This window comes from Calidris pugnax, unplaced genomic scaffold (genome assembly GCF_001431845.1).
Source record: "Calidris pugnax isolate Ruff unplaced genomic scaffold, ASM143184v1 scaffold70, whole genome shotgun sequence".
NCBI classification, from domain to species: Eukaryota; Metazoa; Chordata; class Aves; order Charadriiformes; family Scolopacidae; genus Calidris; species Calidris pugnax.
In genome coordinates, this window is record NW_015090862.1 from 6,757,785 (window position 1) to 6,776,018 (window position 18,234).

Here is an 18,234-nt window from a genome sequence, read left to right on the forward strand (position 1 = left end):
TTAAATTTACAGTATAAGTCACCATATATCACTGCAGTCATCAAAATAAAGGCCAGTTGGATCACTGAGCTGCTGTTCTGCTTTTGTTAAACTGTTTTCTATCATATCTATTTTCTTTCCTATTATCTCACACATATGTGTTTTGATTTCTGGGACTATACACATACCATTCATGTAGCTAACAGTGTCTATTTGGCTGCTATCACTAAAAAAACCAATCTCTTCTGACCCATATAAGAATGGCTGGAATTGCCTTTAGTTTCTTTTCCCAATAGAGACTCTGTGAGGAGTGGAAGAATATAATAGTTATAAGAAAGAAGAGTGGGTTACGGGATCTATACCGTCAAGACCTGCACTTTTCTAAGAGCTGCAGTCATTGCAACACAAGCGGACTTTTTGTTGGTTTTGGGTCAATAGTTTATTTTCTATTCATATGAATTCCACATCTGATTACTTAAAAGCAGATTTCCTGGCTTAGGAAATGGACAGTTGGAATCCATATCTTGAGAGTAAGACATCCCTTCTAAATGGGCATCCTTTAGGGAAGAACTGTCTATATTTATTCTCATAAAAATGTGGATGAGCCTCACAAACAACAGGTGTAACCACACTTGAATTCATTCTCTTTATAAGTTTAATGAAAAAGGTCTCATTCAGGACAATGCCTAAGGCAGATAAGTAGCCATCTGGGTGGTATCTTTTGGGTTGATATCCACATTCCAGTACGTTTTCTGTGGTGGATCTCCTTCTGATCTAGAATCAGACACTAACTCACACGTGACGTGTTTTAAATCACAGAAAATGCAGAATTTCTCTGCTGAGGCTGGTTAAGAGAAGAAAAGAGTTTGAGCTTTATGTTTTCAGGACTTTTAGTTGATCACCTCTTGGACTGATTTTCCATGAAGTCAGGCACTGAAACAATAAATTGATCTAAATTCTTGTTTATCTTTGCCGTGCTGGCACAAATGTAGTTGATGAGTTTACTCAGTGTATTTGGAAAATCAAGGCTATCGTTTTGAAATATTATTTCTGTGCTTTAAAGGAACAAATATAAGTATTAATTTGAGAGGCAAAAATAAATCACCAGAGTCTACTAAGAGGATCACAGATGACAAAGCCACCAGCATGAACCTGAAATGATAGACAAGTGGAGTTATTACTATAGCAGAACAGGATGCCAAGTTTTTCTAGGAAGTGGTATTTTAAGGAGGCTTAATTAGATATATGTTATGTTCAGAAATGCAGAACAGTGTATGTTCCTACTCCAGCATATGCTGCCTACCCATACCGAAAATGGTCAAGACTGCCTATCATTAAGTGGCACTAAAACTTTAGGTGATTTTAAAATTGCAAATATGAATTTTAAATATAACATTCAGACACAAAGAGTACTTAGTTAGCAACTAAAACTCACTTGAGTCTGATACAGTGGATAAGAAGCATGTGGATGCTCTCCTGGGTCTGGATCATGGGCTATGAAAGCATAGTCAGTTCCGCATTTACAAATGCAAACATTTTAATTTAGAATGTTATCATGAGACATGCAATAGAAATATTCTGCAGCTATATTCTCAAGCATAAAATGCATACACAATATTCCTTTGGGCCAAGTGATCACATTCAAATTCTCCCTGTGGTATGGTAGAAAATTACTTGTCTTTTAGCAGTAACACATTGTTACCAAATGGAATCCAATCATTCTATTTTCCAAATCAAGAAGTTTTTACATTTTTGCCCATTCATTAGAGTTATTCCAGGAGAAAAAGGTGATCCCATAAACTCAAATAAAACCAACAGATAATAGCTCAAAAGAAAATTCCCCATGATACATCTAGTGTCTTCACTACTCTTCTCCCGCAAGTCTGAATGCTCTGAGACATGTCTGCAGATGAATCAGCAAAACAATGCATATAAATACAAATTCTTCTTCTCCAAGTATTATTTGAGAACACATTCACTATTGATTTTATTCTTAATTTAAACTGTATGTGGCCTTAAACAGTATGTGTTCTACCCCTCAAATAGGGCTTGCTCACTATTAACATGCAACTTTTTAAAATGCAAGCGGACATGGGTATGGCAGCAATGAAATCTTAGATTTTATTTCCTGTGTAAATTACCTGTGACTACCAATATCAAATTCACTTTCTTATTACACCTGTCTTCAAATGCCTGGTTTTCAGTCATCAACAGCAAGGAAATTTAATGAAAAAGATACAGAAGAATGCAAGAACAAAAAGACGACAAGCCAAACTAGGTCATTTCACTTAAAATGGGTTGGCTAGAATTTTTGAGTAAGGATTCCTGAAAAAGGTGTTGCAATACTTGCCCAGCTCCTTGTTAGATGTTCAGACTAATTTTGCCTCCTTTTCATGAGTATCTGTATGTTTGTTATTTATTGATATAAAAACAAAGCATCATAACTTTATATGAAAACACAACCTATCCATTTCTAGTGCTGTTAAATGAAAAAGCATTTTAAAGACTCACATATAGATTATATTGCTATTTTTGCAATGCTGATTTTTGCTACATTTGAATTTCTAAAATCAGTTTTAAACTTTCTCTGGAAAATTTCAGAGTACAGGCATTCAAAAGATGAAAGAAAAGAAACTACAAAATAATTTTCAGTTGAGGTTGTCCAACAAAAATACAGCCATGTTGTATTCAGATAACCAGCTACTGGGGCTATAGTTAAAAGGAAACACTAATGCTAAATCAGTGCTTTACTTCCTAAGCAAAACCGTAATAACAGCCCTTCATTTGCACTAATAGCTCCTGAGAATTCAACTCTTGTAAAACCTTGAATTCATTTTGATACGTACAGCAGGAAGAGCGCTGCGGTTTTAGAAATTAACATTTTGGTAAAAAATGGCCAATTTTTATACCAATTTATACCAATTTAAATCAAGTTATAAAACTGTAATACTATGCTAGTTAAGTAACATAATCAAGATGTAAAGACATACATGGCTAAAGAGAAGCTAAACATGAAAACCCAAATAGTTATGAAACTCAATGCATGAGTTCCTCCATATGTAGTACAGATACACAATACCACAGTGGAACTGTCAAGCTAAATTAATTCTTCTGTGCAATGTTGTTTAAGGTCCTTGGACAAAGAGAATTAAAAAAATATATATTACAAATACATCTTCCACCTTTCTATTAGATGTACAGTACAATAATCCAGAATGAGCTATATAAAGTGAAAGACATGTTCATTGCAATAGCAGATGATGTCATTATATCCTATAATAAAAAGAAAACTTCACGTTTATGTGCCTTCACTATTATTATAAGAAATCATTTTCTAGGACGTACTGTAAAGAGATGGAAGAAACTAAACTTATGTTCTGATTAAAAATTCCATAATATTAGCTTTCTATAGAATTTTTTTTTCTATAATTCTTCTTTAGAGGACTCATTTGGAGCCGTCTGCTTTCCTACAGCAGCAGGAGGAGCAGAATACAGTCCTTTTCACTGGACAAATTAAAAATACATAATGCGGCTCTTGTATTCCCAGGCCTCTAACTCTGCGCTGCTGTGTTCTAAAGAAACAGATCACTACTTTAGGAAAGACAATGTAGTAACAGGTTCTAATACTATTAAATGGTTTGCAGGAATTAATTACATATAATATGGAAGTTTACTATAGCCATTGCTGGTCCTCTATGATGATTTCTGTACTCCTGGAAAGGAGTACAGAGCTTGTGAAACCCTGTTGTACTATCCCAATCCCATCTGGAACAGTGTAAGTCTTTCTGATCCTTGCCACATATCAATATCATAAGAATTAAGAAATGCATTAGTGGTAATACCAGTAACAGTTGATAAAATGCTTATAATGTATCTTAATTCCATTGCAGACGAGAAGCACTTCAATAAGGATCAGATGTACAAAAACTATAAGAATTTTCATTCAGGAACAGGAGTGAAATGGAGAATGAAAGTTTGAAGGCTTGGAACTCATCACGTCCCTCAAACACATTCTTGACAGTACAGCAGAAAACCAGACATAATAATACTTACGTCATAGCTTGATAGATATATTCAATTCCATAGCGCATTGCAAATTCATCTACAATTTCTTGTGCAGCATCATCAAAGTACACCTTCCAGGCTTCATCACCTCTCACTTCAGGGATTTTTACAACACCATTAGATTTAACTTCCGTCAAGTAATGGAACAGATTCTAAATGTAAAAAAAGGTTTCAAATAAGAATTTTCAGCTTTTAAGTAGCATTCTGAATGTATATCCTACATAGTAGTCATCAATATGTTCATTGTTTTGGGGTTTTTTGCTTTAATTTTTCTGAAGACTGGCACTAACTAGTCATCATGTGGTAAACAAAAAACCGAAGATTCTAAACATAATTTTTAAATGGAACTCTGGTAGTGCAGGCTTGTGATTCTGCACATTGATCTATCTCTTTGATACACGGTCACGTCAGTTAACTGGCACAGAGAGATGGGAACATAAAATCATGCTGAAATTTTCTCTTCTCTATCATATGCCCTTGCTAATGAATGAAATCGTGATGTTATAATGCTCGCTACATAGTGCTTCAACTTTAATTGGATCTGAGACCAATAAATTTAAAATTCATTATTTAAGAATGGTAAGTTACAGGAAAGCTATCAGAAACACTGCAGAAGCCTCTCAAGTGGTGAAAGGCATGCATAAAGTTAGCAGCCTTAGGATCACAGCTAGTACTTAATTTGATGATAATGTCATAGAATGCTTCTCAGATTACCTAGCTCCACATATGTAGCCACAAACTCAGCAGCAGATTTGATATTGTTTTCAGCGATCAAAAAACCCCCCAAACTTTGAAATAATTTCAGTTTTGCTAGTTAGCCCGTAATGGTCTTATGGATTATCTTAAAGCAACAGAATTTTGCCATTTATTTCAAAGGTCAAAGTATTTGCAACATCAAGTTAAAAATCTATGAGCACAAATGCCCTCAACATTACATTTTACAAATAGTGAACAATGGGATTTTGTAGATGCATACTAGAGCTGAACTTTCAGCCATATATTACTTATCAGCTTTCAGAAAGTACTTGCATTTTTAGAACAGAACTTCAATATGGATTATTGTTTGAGGGGAAGAGAAATCAAATACAAAGAAAATCAAAAGACACGTTGGTTTAGTCAGTGATGATTTTTTTTTTTCAATCTCGACAAAAACAATCTAGATGGATAGAAGAACCAGATTTTATATTGTCTGTGCTGTCGCTACTTTTTCTTGCTCTCTCCAAAATATGATTTCATGTAGCAGGAAGGAAGTCTTTTACAATTAGTAGCTATATTTCTGTAATATACAGAAATGGTTGTATCTTGTTGATGTTAGCAAACCTGTATGGAGCATCAAAATTCTAAAACAAAATATGTTAATAGGAGAACTTAGCTGACTCCACCTCTTCTTTCTAGCTCCTATAGGCAGGACTGATCTGTTGGCGCTACATCGTTCTGCCTTTTCTCTGAATCTGATATGCCATCAGCAGTACAAAGTGGGAAATCTAAAATTTATTTCAGTGTTCTAATGTTATGTAGCTTTTTTTTGGTTATCCAACAACTGAATAGTAATTTCTGTATAGTAATTTCTTTAACTTCTCCAACATACCTCATGTAGACAGGTGTACTGTACATGGTAGGGAGCAACTTTCTCCTCTCCTTTTATTTCAACATTTATTTTCAATCTAATAGCACCAGAGACAGCTGATTTATCTGTTCGCTTTTCTGAAGAGCAGAAAATAATGTATTAGTAACTACCAAGAATACATGTATGTCATGTGAAAATCTTTCATAAATCATTCTAGCCTAATAAGAATGTTTTTTAAAGTCAGAAAGTCCTCCTGTTGAGAACGAGAGAATTTTTTTTGATACCTCACATATGGTTCAGGCAATGAATATCAAACTATGAAGTAAATAATTTTCTTATTTTATCTGCCTAATTCAAACCAGGCTGCCCAGCAATTTGTTTAACACTTATCCCTTTTCAATAGAAATTGTTTCCATTTTCTATCTGGTATCTGTACTAATTATTCTTATTTTCATTATTGATATTTTCTTTTAGTAATGAAGACTTCAGCAACAACCTGAACTACTCTGTCTGAGAGAAACTCAAAATGTTCTTAGCAGAACTCAATTACAGAGCAAAGATGAATCTTAGAGAAAAAATGATATTAGGAACTTTGTTTATGCTATCTGTACTAGGTCATTTAGTTGCTGTCACTCGTGGAAGGTACTGATCTTTTTTACTCCAATTTTCACTTTTCCAATCCATTGTAGCAGTATAACTGAGTCAATAGGTACTACAATTTTTATGATTGTTTCACAAAGTGCTGTGATGTCAGTGGTGATGAACAGTACAATTATTAAGAACTGGTATTCCACAAATCCAGCTGCTTTATTTCACTCCTCTGTCTTCTGTATGATTTGACATGCAGTTGTGTTAATGTGTGTATGTATCAAAATAAAATTCAACATTCTTTTTAGAATATTAGAATTATCACAAGCCATTTACCATTTCTTTCTTTTAGATGCTGATTGAAAGGTTTTCAATCTGGATTCCTCCTTTTGCAGAGCACATAGATTTTCAATGTTATTAAACTGCTTCCAGTCAAATCAGTTCAGCAAGATTTGTTTTAAAAATCCATTTCATAGTAGTCTGTATCAGTTTAGGTCACTGAATTTTTTGAAGGAATAAAATTCAAAACTCATACCAACTCAACTATCTTACCTTTAAAAAATTCTCATTATAGATATGAAATAAAGCAAGGCTTTCTCTTTTTTGTCCCTAGGAAATCAAATACTTCCCTAACACACTTATGTACGTCACTGGCAAATGAAACACTAGACAGGGAAACAATGATTGTTGATCAGGAAACAAATGCTCTTCAATTTCAGAAAATTATGAAATTCACATATTTCACCTGAAGATTTCACAAAGCAGGCAACCTAGATAAAAAATGTTACTATCACATTTTATTATTAAATATAGAAGGTTAACTTTTAAAGGGCTACTCCAGAACATTTAGTGCACCCAAAGAGATTTTTAGAATTAAAGAACAGTTGTATGCTTAGATTTAGATAAAGTAAATACATTCTGAGACACACTTTCATTGATTTATATCTGGTTTAAAGAATGATACTTCTTAAGCGTGCCCAGACAGGAAAGTGCAGTCATTAAGGACAGCAGAGAGCATCTTGAGCTTCAGCAGCCTCTCTTCAGTTTATGACTTCATGTAAACACATTTGACATGTACAAAAAAGAAAACTCAAGCAAGCTTCATGAAGAATCACAAGTTTAAATGCAGTCAAAACTGAAGGTGATTAGGCCCAGAATGGTATACAAATATTTTTTTAAAATATGTGATAAAAAAAGTGTGGACAACAAGCAAAATATTTGCTAGATTTTTCTACCTATCTTTGTAAATGTATTTCCCGCAGAATCCTGTTGTGAATTGACTCGTCTGAAATGTTGGGTTTTCCTTTTGCATTAAAATGAAATATTTTTCTTTGATATTGTTGTGATTTGTCTGCTCTCTGTAATTGTCAAAACTCTGGATGAAAACCAAGAATGCATGTTTCATCTTTGAATAAATCTGTAATATGTAGGATTTAAGAAGTTGTATATCGGTCCCAAAACTATATATTTTGAAGTGCCAAATCTACAGATTCTACATAAATTTGTTTTAAAACATGAATAAGAATCATACCTAAGTTATACCATACATCCATTTCTCCACTCAGTGTTCTTACTTCAATGATTGTTTGCCCAAGGAAGTCATCCGATTCCTTTTTGAAATGTTGTTTAACTCTAGATTTGATGTCATCATCTTCATCCCATACTCTCACTTTTATTCTATCTGTAGAGTTATGACATTCACTGTAAAAATATTAAAATACAAAATATGAGTGAAACATAAGCTACATATATTTGTCCTGCCGTCTAATTCATTGTCCTTGATTTCCATACACTTGCTTAACTGCATGAAGTGAAAGAATTCGAACAACCTGCAATACTCAGTGGAATAAAAGTGGAATAAAAAAAGACCATACCACATTGCCAGGGACAGAACTACAATTACTATATATAAAAGAAAGTAAAGACATTAACTTGTCTGAATTATATAAACATACAGATTGTATTTAGGAATATCATTAACTCCTCATTGAAATTATTAATTTAAAATATGTACTTCTTGATGCTATTTTTCAACAAATACATTACGAAAGATACAGTTAGATCAGGTTTATTCATTTAGGAATGGTATGTAGTACATACAGTAGACCACAAAAATAGTAGCCTGGAATCTTGTAATGCAAAAAGTGAGAAAATCTTAAACAATATTTAAAGAACATGGAAAGAAATTTTTGAAAAAAACCCAACAAATATGCAATAACATCACAGCAAGACAAGACAGGCAATCAGAAAAACCTAGGGAAATAAGTAGCTGCTTTCTTTAAAAGTAATATATCTTTTCTATCTTTTCTCCAAGACCTCCATTTCCTGGCAAGGAAGAGGAGTAGGGACAGACTGCCATATACTAAAAAATTCCTTGCAAATTTAAGTGGCTTACTAGCGCCTCAAGAGTTGGGTGGATTTGAGAAACAACTGGTTGTATGAGAGAGTGGGGTGGCTTCATTTGCCATCTGTGGAGTTCCAAGTGGATACAATTTTTTACTCCTAGCTCCATCCTGCATATATTTGCACAGAAATGGAAAAGAAACTCTACTGCTGCTTATTCTTATAAGCCACAATAAGGATTGTTTACTATTGGTCAGTGTTGACTTCTGATGACTTCACTGGAACATCCTAACATTGACTGCAGAAGTCAGTGTTAGTGAAAAACTTTCTGATGACATTTATTGGCTAGTACAGACATGTCATCCGTTATATGCTGTGTCATACTCATGCATCTCTACTAACCAGGCTTTTTTTATATCCATTTAGTAATACTACAAAAATATTTTAAATATTATGAATCTCTTGTTATCTTTAAATATAGCTTTAAAGCATAGCAGCAAAATTTCATCTTCAGCAAGGTCTCAGTTTGACACCAGATTAAGAGTTCTTACTTGAATTTTATTCCAAGCACTATCACTGCTCAGTGATCCATCGCAGTGTTTCTAGCATTAAAACAGTAATACTATAACTTATCTCCCAACTGGCACCCCTCAGGGGTGTTCTAAGAATTAATTAGTGGTGGTAATGGGCTTTGGAAATACAAAGTGCTTTAAATGGTATTATTACTGTCAAGACCAATCAGTCACTAAAATGGCATGCACAGCTTTTACTCTGCCTCACTGTGACATCACTCAGTATCATAGAAATGCTTGTGTCTGTCTGTAATGCAAATTCTAACGTTGCAGATATCTCTGGTAATTAAAAACCTCATTGCTCGATGATTAGCAAAAGTAATGAAGCCTCGATTCCTTTTGTCTTATGACATCTAACAAACTCCAATCACCTACTGAATCTTCTCCCATAATTGGGATTTTCATAAATAACCTCTTCATATGGACTCCCTGGTGTCTATTATGGGGTGAGCTCATACTGAGGACACTGACACGATCTCATCTCTGTCTGACCACCCATTTTCATACAACATGATAGAGGTAGCATTGGGCAGTCTGTGAAATTTCACTGACTGACCACAAAATTCAAAACCTATTGGCAAGGACATAGAAAATACAAGAAGACATAGATGGATCAAATAAACCTTGTTGTCTTAAGAAACTAGGCAGAAACCATTTAATTTTCCTTAAATTTAACCCTGACTTATTGCGTAACATTGCTAGAGTCCTGAATTGCATTTAGTTGTGCACCCACTAGAAATATTAAATGGGATTTCTATAGTGGCATAGGGGGATACATCTCTGGTGAGGTACTTATATCACCCTTATCACCATATCTGTGCTAGTAGTAGAAATCTTGTTCCTGCTTTGTTTCTCAGGGAGATGCTGCATATAAAAAGCCATTAAATGGTACTTCAGTACACATACCATATTTTTATTCTCCTGAGACAACACCAATTTCCCTCTGATGTACGCTTAGCTGCTTAAAGAATATTTATTCAGATGTTCAGGACAACTGCACTTTTCCCTGATATCCTCATTTGTCTCTCATACATCTTTTTCTCCTTTAATCTTAGGTCAGCGAAACATAGTGAGACAAAATGTTTGTTAGTGTGTTCATCTTTATGTCTAAACCTTTAACTCTGCTATGTGTTTATAACATTCCTCTGCAAGACCCCAAAACTAGCGTAGATTAGAGATGCAATAATAGAAGGGTAGATGAGCATGTATTTCTACAGGCTTGCCCTGTGGCAGTGAGGCTGCAGGGAGATTTACTATTAATGTTACAGAGCCTTCTCTGCATGATTCTACTTACCTGCCCAGATTCTACTTCCCTGCGCAGCCCCTCAGAAACAGCACTATATAATGAGATGCACATTCTGCTTTAGTCACTGGTAATATCTGTGCAGAAGCCCTTTGGCTTTGCAAAAAGCATTGGGTGGGATTCCTGCTTCTGCTTACTCTGTCCAGGAAAATCAACGGAGGGAATTCAAGGCAAAGACAACGTATGCTATTGTGAGTGTTCCTCTTCTAGCCACTCCACTTTATATGCTCAGTAAAAGTGTTCACTAAAGTGTGATACAGGAAGGTGAGAAGCGAATTGTTCTTTAGCACACAGAGAATGAAGATGCTGATGCTTTTGAAAGCTGGAAAATCTGCAGTATATTCAGAGATGCTAGACAGAAGAAATAGTTTTAATAATTTATCAACCATCTGGTGATGCTACATTACTTCTGCGTTTACAGAATACGACACAGACATGAAATAATCCTCACAGCATTCCTGCTTATTCTAATAGCTAGAGAAATAAAAAATTAGGTGCAATGGCCTGACCTGACTGTACACCTCATCTAAGAGATCTGCACCCAATGTTAAAATAACAACCAATTGATGCTATGTTACTTTCAGTAAAGAAATAAATGCAAGTGAATGAAGAAGCCAGTAAAGAATGTATGGAGACTAGTTTTCCACTCTGTAAAAAGGAAACACATTCATCATAACAGCATTCTGTCCTTGTCATCTTCAGTAAAAACTCATACATCCACTAAAAAATCTGCATACTCTGAATAGTTACTCTAGGTAGACAGGGTTTCTTTCCCTATTCTAAAAAAGTGTTAGATCTATAACTTAAAAAAAAATATTATTTCAATAAAATACACTATCCTAGTAACATTGTGTAAGCAATCAGCAAATTAAGCTATGTCTGAGATGTAGAAAATGAACTTGGCTGAGAAGCTTTAGCAATACTTTTGCCTGCTCACTTCCAGTTTTGCACATTTTGTAGCTTACGTTTTCTTTTTTCCTAAATCAACTTTTAAACAATCATTTCACAAATCAGTAGTCTAAAAATCAAACACATTACTTTTAATCAGAGCTCCAAAGAAATGAAGAAAAATCTTTCCTGTCACAGATGAATCTGTTTAGCGTCTTGTATTCCCTGAGCACTCAGCAAACTTGTTCAAGAGCAGACAGCTAGTGGTAGAAAAGCTTTGGAGAACTTGTTCTCAACTAGAAAACTTTTAATACCACAGATAATAATCAGGTTATTTAAAAAAAAAATCCTGTGACAGAACAAAGAAATGGGAACAAGGGAATTATTACACTATTCTTACTCCAATCTTACAGCTGGGATAATGATTCAAAAACAGATTAAATCACTTTACAAGTATCTTCCTTACTTCTCTCTCATAGTGCCCATTCCTCCCTTTCAAAAAGGTACATAGCCTTTTTTTCTCTCCTGAAGCTCTAGCATACCTTTGTATTCCCAACAGTGGTTATAAAAAAAAAAAAAAGAAAAAAAATGCAAAGTATAAGTTAAGTTTCTTATATAAACATCTCTCTGCTATCCAATAAGGATTTGCAAGATCCAAATAGTATTCATGGGGAATAAAAGGTGATAACAGAGATTTTGTCCTAAAAGTATGAAGAAACCCATGGTCACAGAACATAGTAGTAGAACGAAGTTCAGGAAGCTAATTGCTATTGTAACACTCATGTTTATTATTGCCATTATGGCAAGCCAGAACCAGATACATCCATGGCATTGCTATGAGAAATCTGTCCACTCTAATCTTAAGTGTTCAGAGATAGCTCCCCAGTCTATCAGGAAATCCATCTATTCCAGTACTTCACTAGCCCCACCGCTGGCAGACTCATTTAAGCCTCTCTAAATGGAATTTGTGCCTGTTACTTCTCGTTCTGCTGTAACAGTAAGCATGGAAAATTGATTATTCGTTTCCTCTTTGCAGGAGAAAGGATGTGTTTAAAGACATCCTTACCACCACTACTTGTCTCTTCTCTAGTCTGGACAGTCCCCATTCTTTAACAGTGTGGTCACGGGCCATGCTTTCTGATAAAGTAGAATTAGACTAGCTAGGCTTTTTCTTGCATTAATTTACTCTGTTGTAACAAAGAGAATTGTGCAAAATTAACCTGGATTGACAGCAGTTTGAAAAAAAGACTCAGACCAAACTTGCTGTACTGTGAAACTGAAAAACATTATTGCTAAACAAACAATTTATCATTTTAATTTGTTCTTAGAGGTGTTATGCTGACTTGGTTTGGGCTGAGGCTGTAAGATACAGTATTTTAATTAGTAGGATGTCTCTCAGAGACTTCACTGCTTATTGAGGAATTTTTAGAATGGATAAACCCAGTAAACTAATTTGCAGGTTTCTAGTACCCAATTGGATTCATGTAGTATAGTTCTCTATTATATACTCTTGCTTATGAGATAATCCTTAAGTTGTTTCAACAATACTTACAAGACTGTGTTTAGATATCACCAGAAACTGGAACACCATTTAAAAAGTTAAACAATCCTGTTTTCCTTAGGTACAGTGAAGATTACCCTTCTTAAAAGTCAGTTCATTTGATCAAGAATGCATAAAATGATAGTAGGAAAGGACTTTGGTAAGGTAGTCTTGTTTTATTTATTCCCTATACATGGCTGCTTATAGTAAGTATTGCTTTAAATGAATACACAAATGGCTTCCTTTGCAGTATGAATAAATTGTGTGAGTTTTGCTCTTTTAGGTAATTCTAAGGAAAGAAGATCCGCAGCTGGATGCCTGAAATAGCTGCCAGAAATTTTCACTTCATCAGAACGTCTAGACTGAAATATCTGAAACATGAAGCAGTTGAACAGCTTTTCTGACTAGAGACTTTAACTACCATGGTCTCTAATCTACAGCACCAATTCTGCTTGGTGCTAAATGATACTTTTCCCCAGTATTATCTGCTAAAATATATAGCAGTAAGAATTCTCAGCAACAATCTAGTTTGTTTGAACAAACAAGTATTTTATTTTTTTTCTGTGATAAATTGTAAATCTCTTTATTGGATTTTATGTCTGCATTAATATTTTCAGTATACCACCAGGAAATCATCAAAAACATCAGAAATCAGACAAATTCTAACAGTTTAGTGATGGTGATTATATTGGCCAGGTGGTCATCATAGTCTTCAAAAAAAAATCCTTCTCATTTACCTAATTTAAACAAATTGGATCAAAGGTTTTCATGCTCTGAAAGGAGCAATAGATATCCAATGAAGCTATTTATCAGAGACATATGGTGGCCTAGTGATGGCCAAAATAGAAAGAATATGTAATGTAAAAAAATCATCCAGTTATATGAAAGATTTCTGTGTTATACAACCGTATCTGGGGTGTTAATGAGCTGTCAGAGGAAACGTGGCACCTGCAAAGTCTGCAAGGTATTTTGGATACGTGTGCTTGTTAGGCAACATGAAAAAAAAACAGATTTCCATATTTCAGCAATCAGATGTTGAAAAAAGTCAAGAAAAGAGTTGAGAAGTTTTATTACGCTGTATTGATCTAAAAGCCTGTACAAAACTGAAAACTATACTGCCAAAATATCTCATCCTTGTAACTAAAAATTAAAAATGCAGTTCCTTTTCCTATATCAGATGCCACGCTCAACCAGAAGAAGGAAGGTAACAGAACTGCAAGACTCTTCCTTTGCTCTGGCACTGAAAAACTCTCCATCACTGTTCTATTGAAAAAATAAAAAATAATCTGTTATCTCTTACCTAATAATGCCAATAGAAAGGATTGAAGTCCTTACAACCTATATTACATTCATTAGAAGAGCATCTGCTGGCCTATTTAATTCTCTATCTTGTGCACAAAACCCATACATTTCAAGCAAAGATATGTTTTGCTTTTATACTGAGATGCATGCACCTGTACTTAAGCTCTACTTTAGTTACAGTTTATGAGTCCCCATGTTAAAATCTATCCCATGGTCATTCAGCAGAGGGTTATGTTAGGGTTTGTTAGAAACATTCACTCTCCGCTTACCATACAGTCATCTTAGGGTTATGTGTGACTCTGCAAACCAGAACATGGCCCTCACTCTATCTGCTGCAGCAGAGCAAATGCACAGTGGGGAGCCAATGTTTTTTCCAAGTCCTTGTTTTGGAACAGATGGGAAGATTTAAATGGATGTTTTGGTTTTATGAGTAACTGTATGTTTGTAAGATTTTGAGACAGATTTCATTTCTGCAATTTATCATTTAGGAGTTATAATGATGGTTAGTATTTGATTTTAAATAGGACTATCATATATCACTAGTAGAGCCTAATTTAATTTAAACTTCCTGAGTCAATGAAATAGTTATATTGATCTACTTTGGATTTAATCTTGTGGTTAAACATTTATAGTTTATTTAATACACTTTAGAAATCCTCATATACTTTCAACTGAAATCCAATGCATTAAATAAGTCAGAGAGATAACTTGATTTTATAAAGTACAAGTGCTATAAAATGATTGAAAATGTATTCAGTTCAAAGTGGTTACTCAAGAGATTTATGCTGTAGTAAATGGGGATTTTTGATTAATGTTATTGCAAGAGCAGCAGATGATAGTAATACCTAGTGCTGGGCAAAAAAAATTAATATAGTATTTTCAAGTTTCCAGGGCTTTTACAGTAGCCTTGCTCACATCTTTGTGAAAACATATTTAAAAATTCATACCAAATTTGCTGAATTGCTCATCCAACATTTGACACTATGCAACTCATACAATTAAATGTAAGAAAGTAATTAGTCTCCTACCTTTGGTTACTGACAGCTAGTGAGTTATGACCCTTCAATGGTTACTGGAGTAACACAACTCAAAACCAAAACATGATCTGTATAGGGGAGGCCTGTAAAAAGTTTCTGAGTGTGTATTTTCTCTGAATTAACTATTAATTTCTAGTACTGGCCTTCAAATCTGTGAAAGCAATGGGCATACATTGTTTAATATAGTTTGATTACCCAGCACCTTTTCCAGACAAACAGAAGCGGCTTCTTGAGTCGCACCTTTCAAACTTGTACTACATGATAAGAAGGTAAACTCTCCTGTTATGACACTGCACCTTCTTGAAGAAAAGAGAGTTCTACTTCAAATGTCTGAACCCTAACAGAAATTGTTTCCGTGGTTTACGTAGATAGGAATAATGACAACTGATGTCTTCCTTATAGGAGGAAAGGAAGGTAAAAAGAGACCAAACAGTGTTATAGACTGAAGACAACAATTTCACATTGTGGTGAGTGGTTATTTTGAACTTGTCTGTTGCATACACCAACTAACTAGAGATTCTGAATCTTGACTGGCAGTCTGCAGTATCCTGAGCTGTTCTGCTGCTGCTTCATAAATTCTGGGTTGCTAATAAAAGTAACACACAATTTTTATCACCGCAATACAAGGTTTCATCAAGTAGTATCAAATTAACATCCAATTTTGAATAGGACTATTAGGCATAAACACATTAGACTTTTATAACATAGTACCAGATTAGATTATTATAATTTGTCAACAGTTTGCATATGTTCTAAGTAAAAATGCAAATAAAATTGTCGTATTTAACAAACATTGAAATCGCATATCCTTTTTTATTATTATAATTTCTTCTTTTTATAATTTTTTATAATTTACTATAGTAGTGTTTTCACACAGCTTCTATAAAATACCTACTAACTTCATATGATAATACCGTGGTAGGTGCTTGCAGGGTAGACTGGAATTCTTCTGAACAATTTAAAAAATTGTTCAGTTCTCTTTCACATAAAGTTTTCCAAAGAAAATCTAGGGTTTATCTTAGCCTTTCAGAATCTTTAATCGACTTTAACAATATTAGAGTCCTCATCATATACTGTAGAACTTAGTAAGCACATAATCAAGCTGAGAAAAGCATAAATGCTGAAATACTGTTGCTACCTGTAGAGCAATAACACTGGGCAAATTGATACTATTATCAGATTGGTCACAATCTCAGTCAGAAACCTGTAGCAGAATACTAAGGCAATATTTTCAGGAAAGAAACAGTATAGGATCTGTGAACTGAAATTTCCTGTACTGTAACATGTCTTTCTGAAAGAAGTTCTAGGAACATTGCCAGAACTAGAACTGGCATGAAATCAAATTCAAACCTTAGTCGATGTATTACATCCTGAAACATCTACTTTGCATCCAGGGTTGAACTTCCACAATATGCTGACAACAAACTATACCATATTCAGTTCAGAGGCTGGGGCCAAAGAAAGGAGACAGGAGGATTGTACCATACTCTCCACATCAGACTTCTGAACAACACTCAGTCTTGGAAAGGACAGACATTACAAACAGCTCAGCCTGAAGTCTGGAGCATACCAGTTACTATCAAATTCCCCAGGTTCACCTAGGAGAATCGTAATGTTGAGTAAAAATGCATTTAACTTGCACGGTCAGTATCTGAGACATACAAAGGCATTTGTAATGCTAACATTTAGTATGTAACGTCAAAGTCTGAAAACCATTACTTAAGTTCCCTAAAAAATTAGAATAAATAGACATCACCAACAGATCCCCCTGAAAGACATTATTATGAGCTGCATGAGTACTAAATCATAAAGTCACAATAAACTTCTATGATCTCTCCATTCAGAGCTTGCTAATTTTACAACAGTATTTTCTGTACTTACAAATAGAATTTTTCATCCCATACTGGATTCAAGTTTCCAAAAATAGTCTTTGTTCTCCGCTTGGTTTTGCCCACTTGCACAGTAACATATGGGTCACTTGAGCCAGTTTTGTCCTTAGCCTGTAAGCCCTGAGCACAAAGAACTGCAATAGAAGGAGAGAAATATGCTTCAGCCCTCACAGCCTTCATTGCCAAGAAATAAATGACACACTGACAACAGCAACAGGAAACAAAGCCCTCAAACAGGAGGACTCTTGAATTAAAGCTTTCTAGAATAATTTTCTCAGTGTCAGTTACCCTGGAGATAGACAAGGCTTGTCTAATTACCCTTCTGGAGTGTATGAAATTTGCAAATATGTTTTAGTAGAGTAGTAAATTTAAATTCGCAACAGAGCACAACACAAATATTTTTTTGCCATCCATAATTCGGATACTCTTCTCAAACTTTGGTTTAATCAGCATGACAAGTAATATAATGCTGTTGTATAACTTGGCTTTTCTAGTAATTCCCTAAAATTTCCACCACCACCACCCCAGTAAATAAGTAAATAAACATTTCCAAACTTTTTCCACAGATTCAAACTAAAACCTCCAATTTTTAAAAATCTGCACTACGGATTATGAAACTAAACATGAGGGGCATGGTTATGACTTCGTCATTTGTATTCCTCAAGTGAGAGATGAACCATGGGGATTTTCAGCATACGTTCTATTCTATCACAGACAAGGTGACAGTTCACATCAATTATCCTTAACTGTTTATGTATTTGTCAGTCTTTCTGACAGTTAATGTGGGTGTATATGCATTTTAAGGCAAATATAAATACACACTATTTGGGTGTCCATCATAATTCATAAAACTGGAAACCTCAGGAGAAAGCAGAACTGTCAAATAGCAGCCTACCAAACCCTGAGAGCTGCAGCTAAAACACTTGCCATGGCTCCTAGCACCGCAGAACTTGGTTTTATTATTTTGCGCATAGTATTTAAATCATCTCTGTGGTAACATTTAGTTAACATTCTTCAATGTCAATCATTTTGGATAATGAAGCTCCCCCCGTGTGCTCAGGAAAATGATTACATTAAAATGGCACCTTTTTACTCAGCAAATCAGCTCCCAGTGTGGGTTCAGCCGTATCCGCTGACTTCAGTGAAAAGAAAGTAAATTTC

At 34.7% G+C, this 18,234-nt stretch overlaps 1 protein-coding gene across 6 annotated transcripts in view; it reads right to left on the reverse strand.

The window, feature by feature from the left end:
• The window catches only part of UNC13C (unc-13 homolog C (C. elegans)), a 157,985-nt gene that overhangs the window by 77,746 nt on the left and 62,005 nt on the right, over positions 1 to 18,234 (reverse strand). For all 6 annotated transcript variants that reach the window (XM_014944682.1, XM_014944680.1, XM_014944681.1 and 3 more), the window contains 4 exons: positions 17,066 to 17,207; positions 7,731 to 7,900; positions 5,633 to 5,748; positions 4,033 to 4,196 (listed from right to left, as the gene is read on the reverse strand). In XM_014944682.1, coding sequence (XP_014800168.1) covers positions 4,033 to 4,196; positions 5,633 to 5,748; positions 7,731 to 7,900; positions 17,066 to 17,207 — 592 coding nt within the window. The remainder of the gene's footprint in view (positions 1 to 4,032; positions 4,197 to 5,632; positions 5,749 to 7,730; positions 7,901 to 17,065; positions 17,208 to 18,234) is intronic.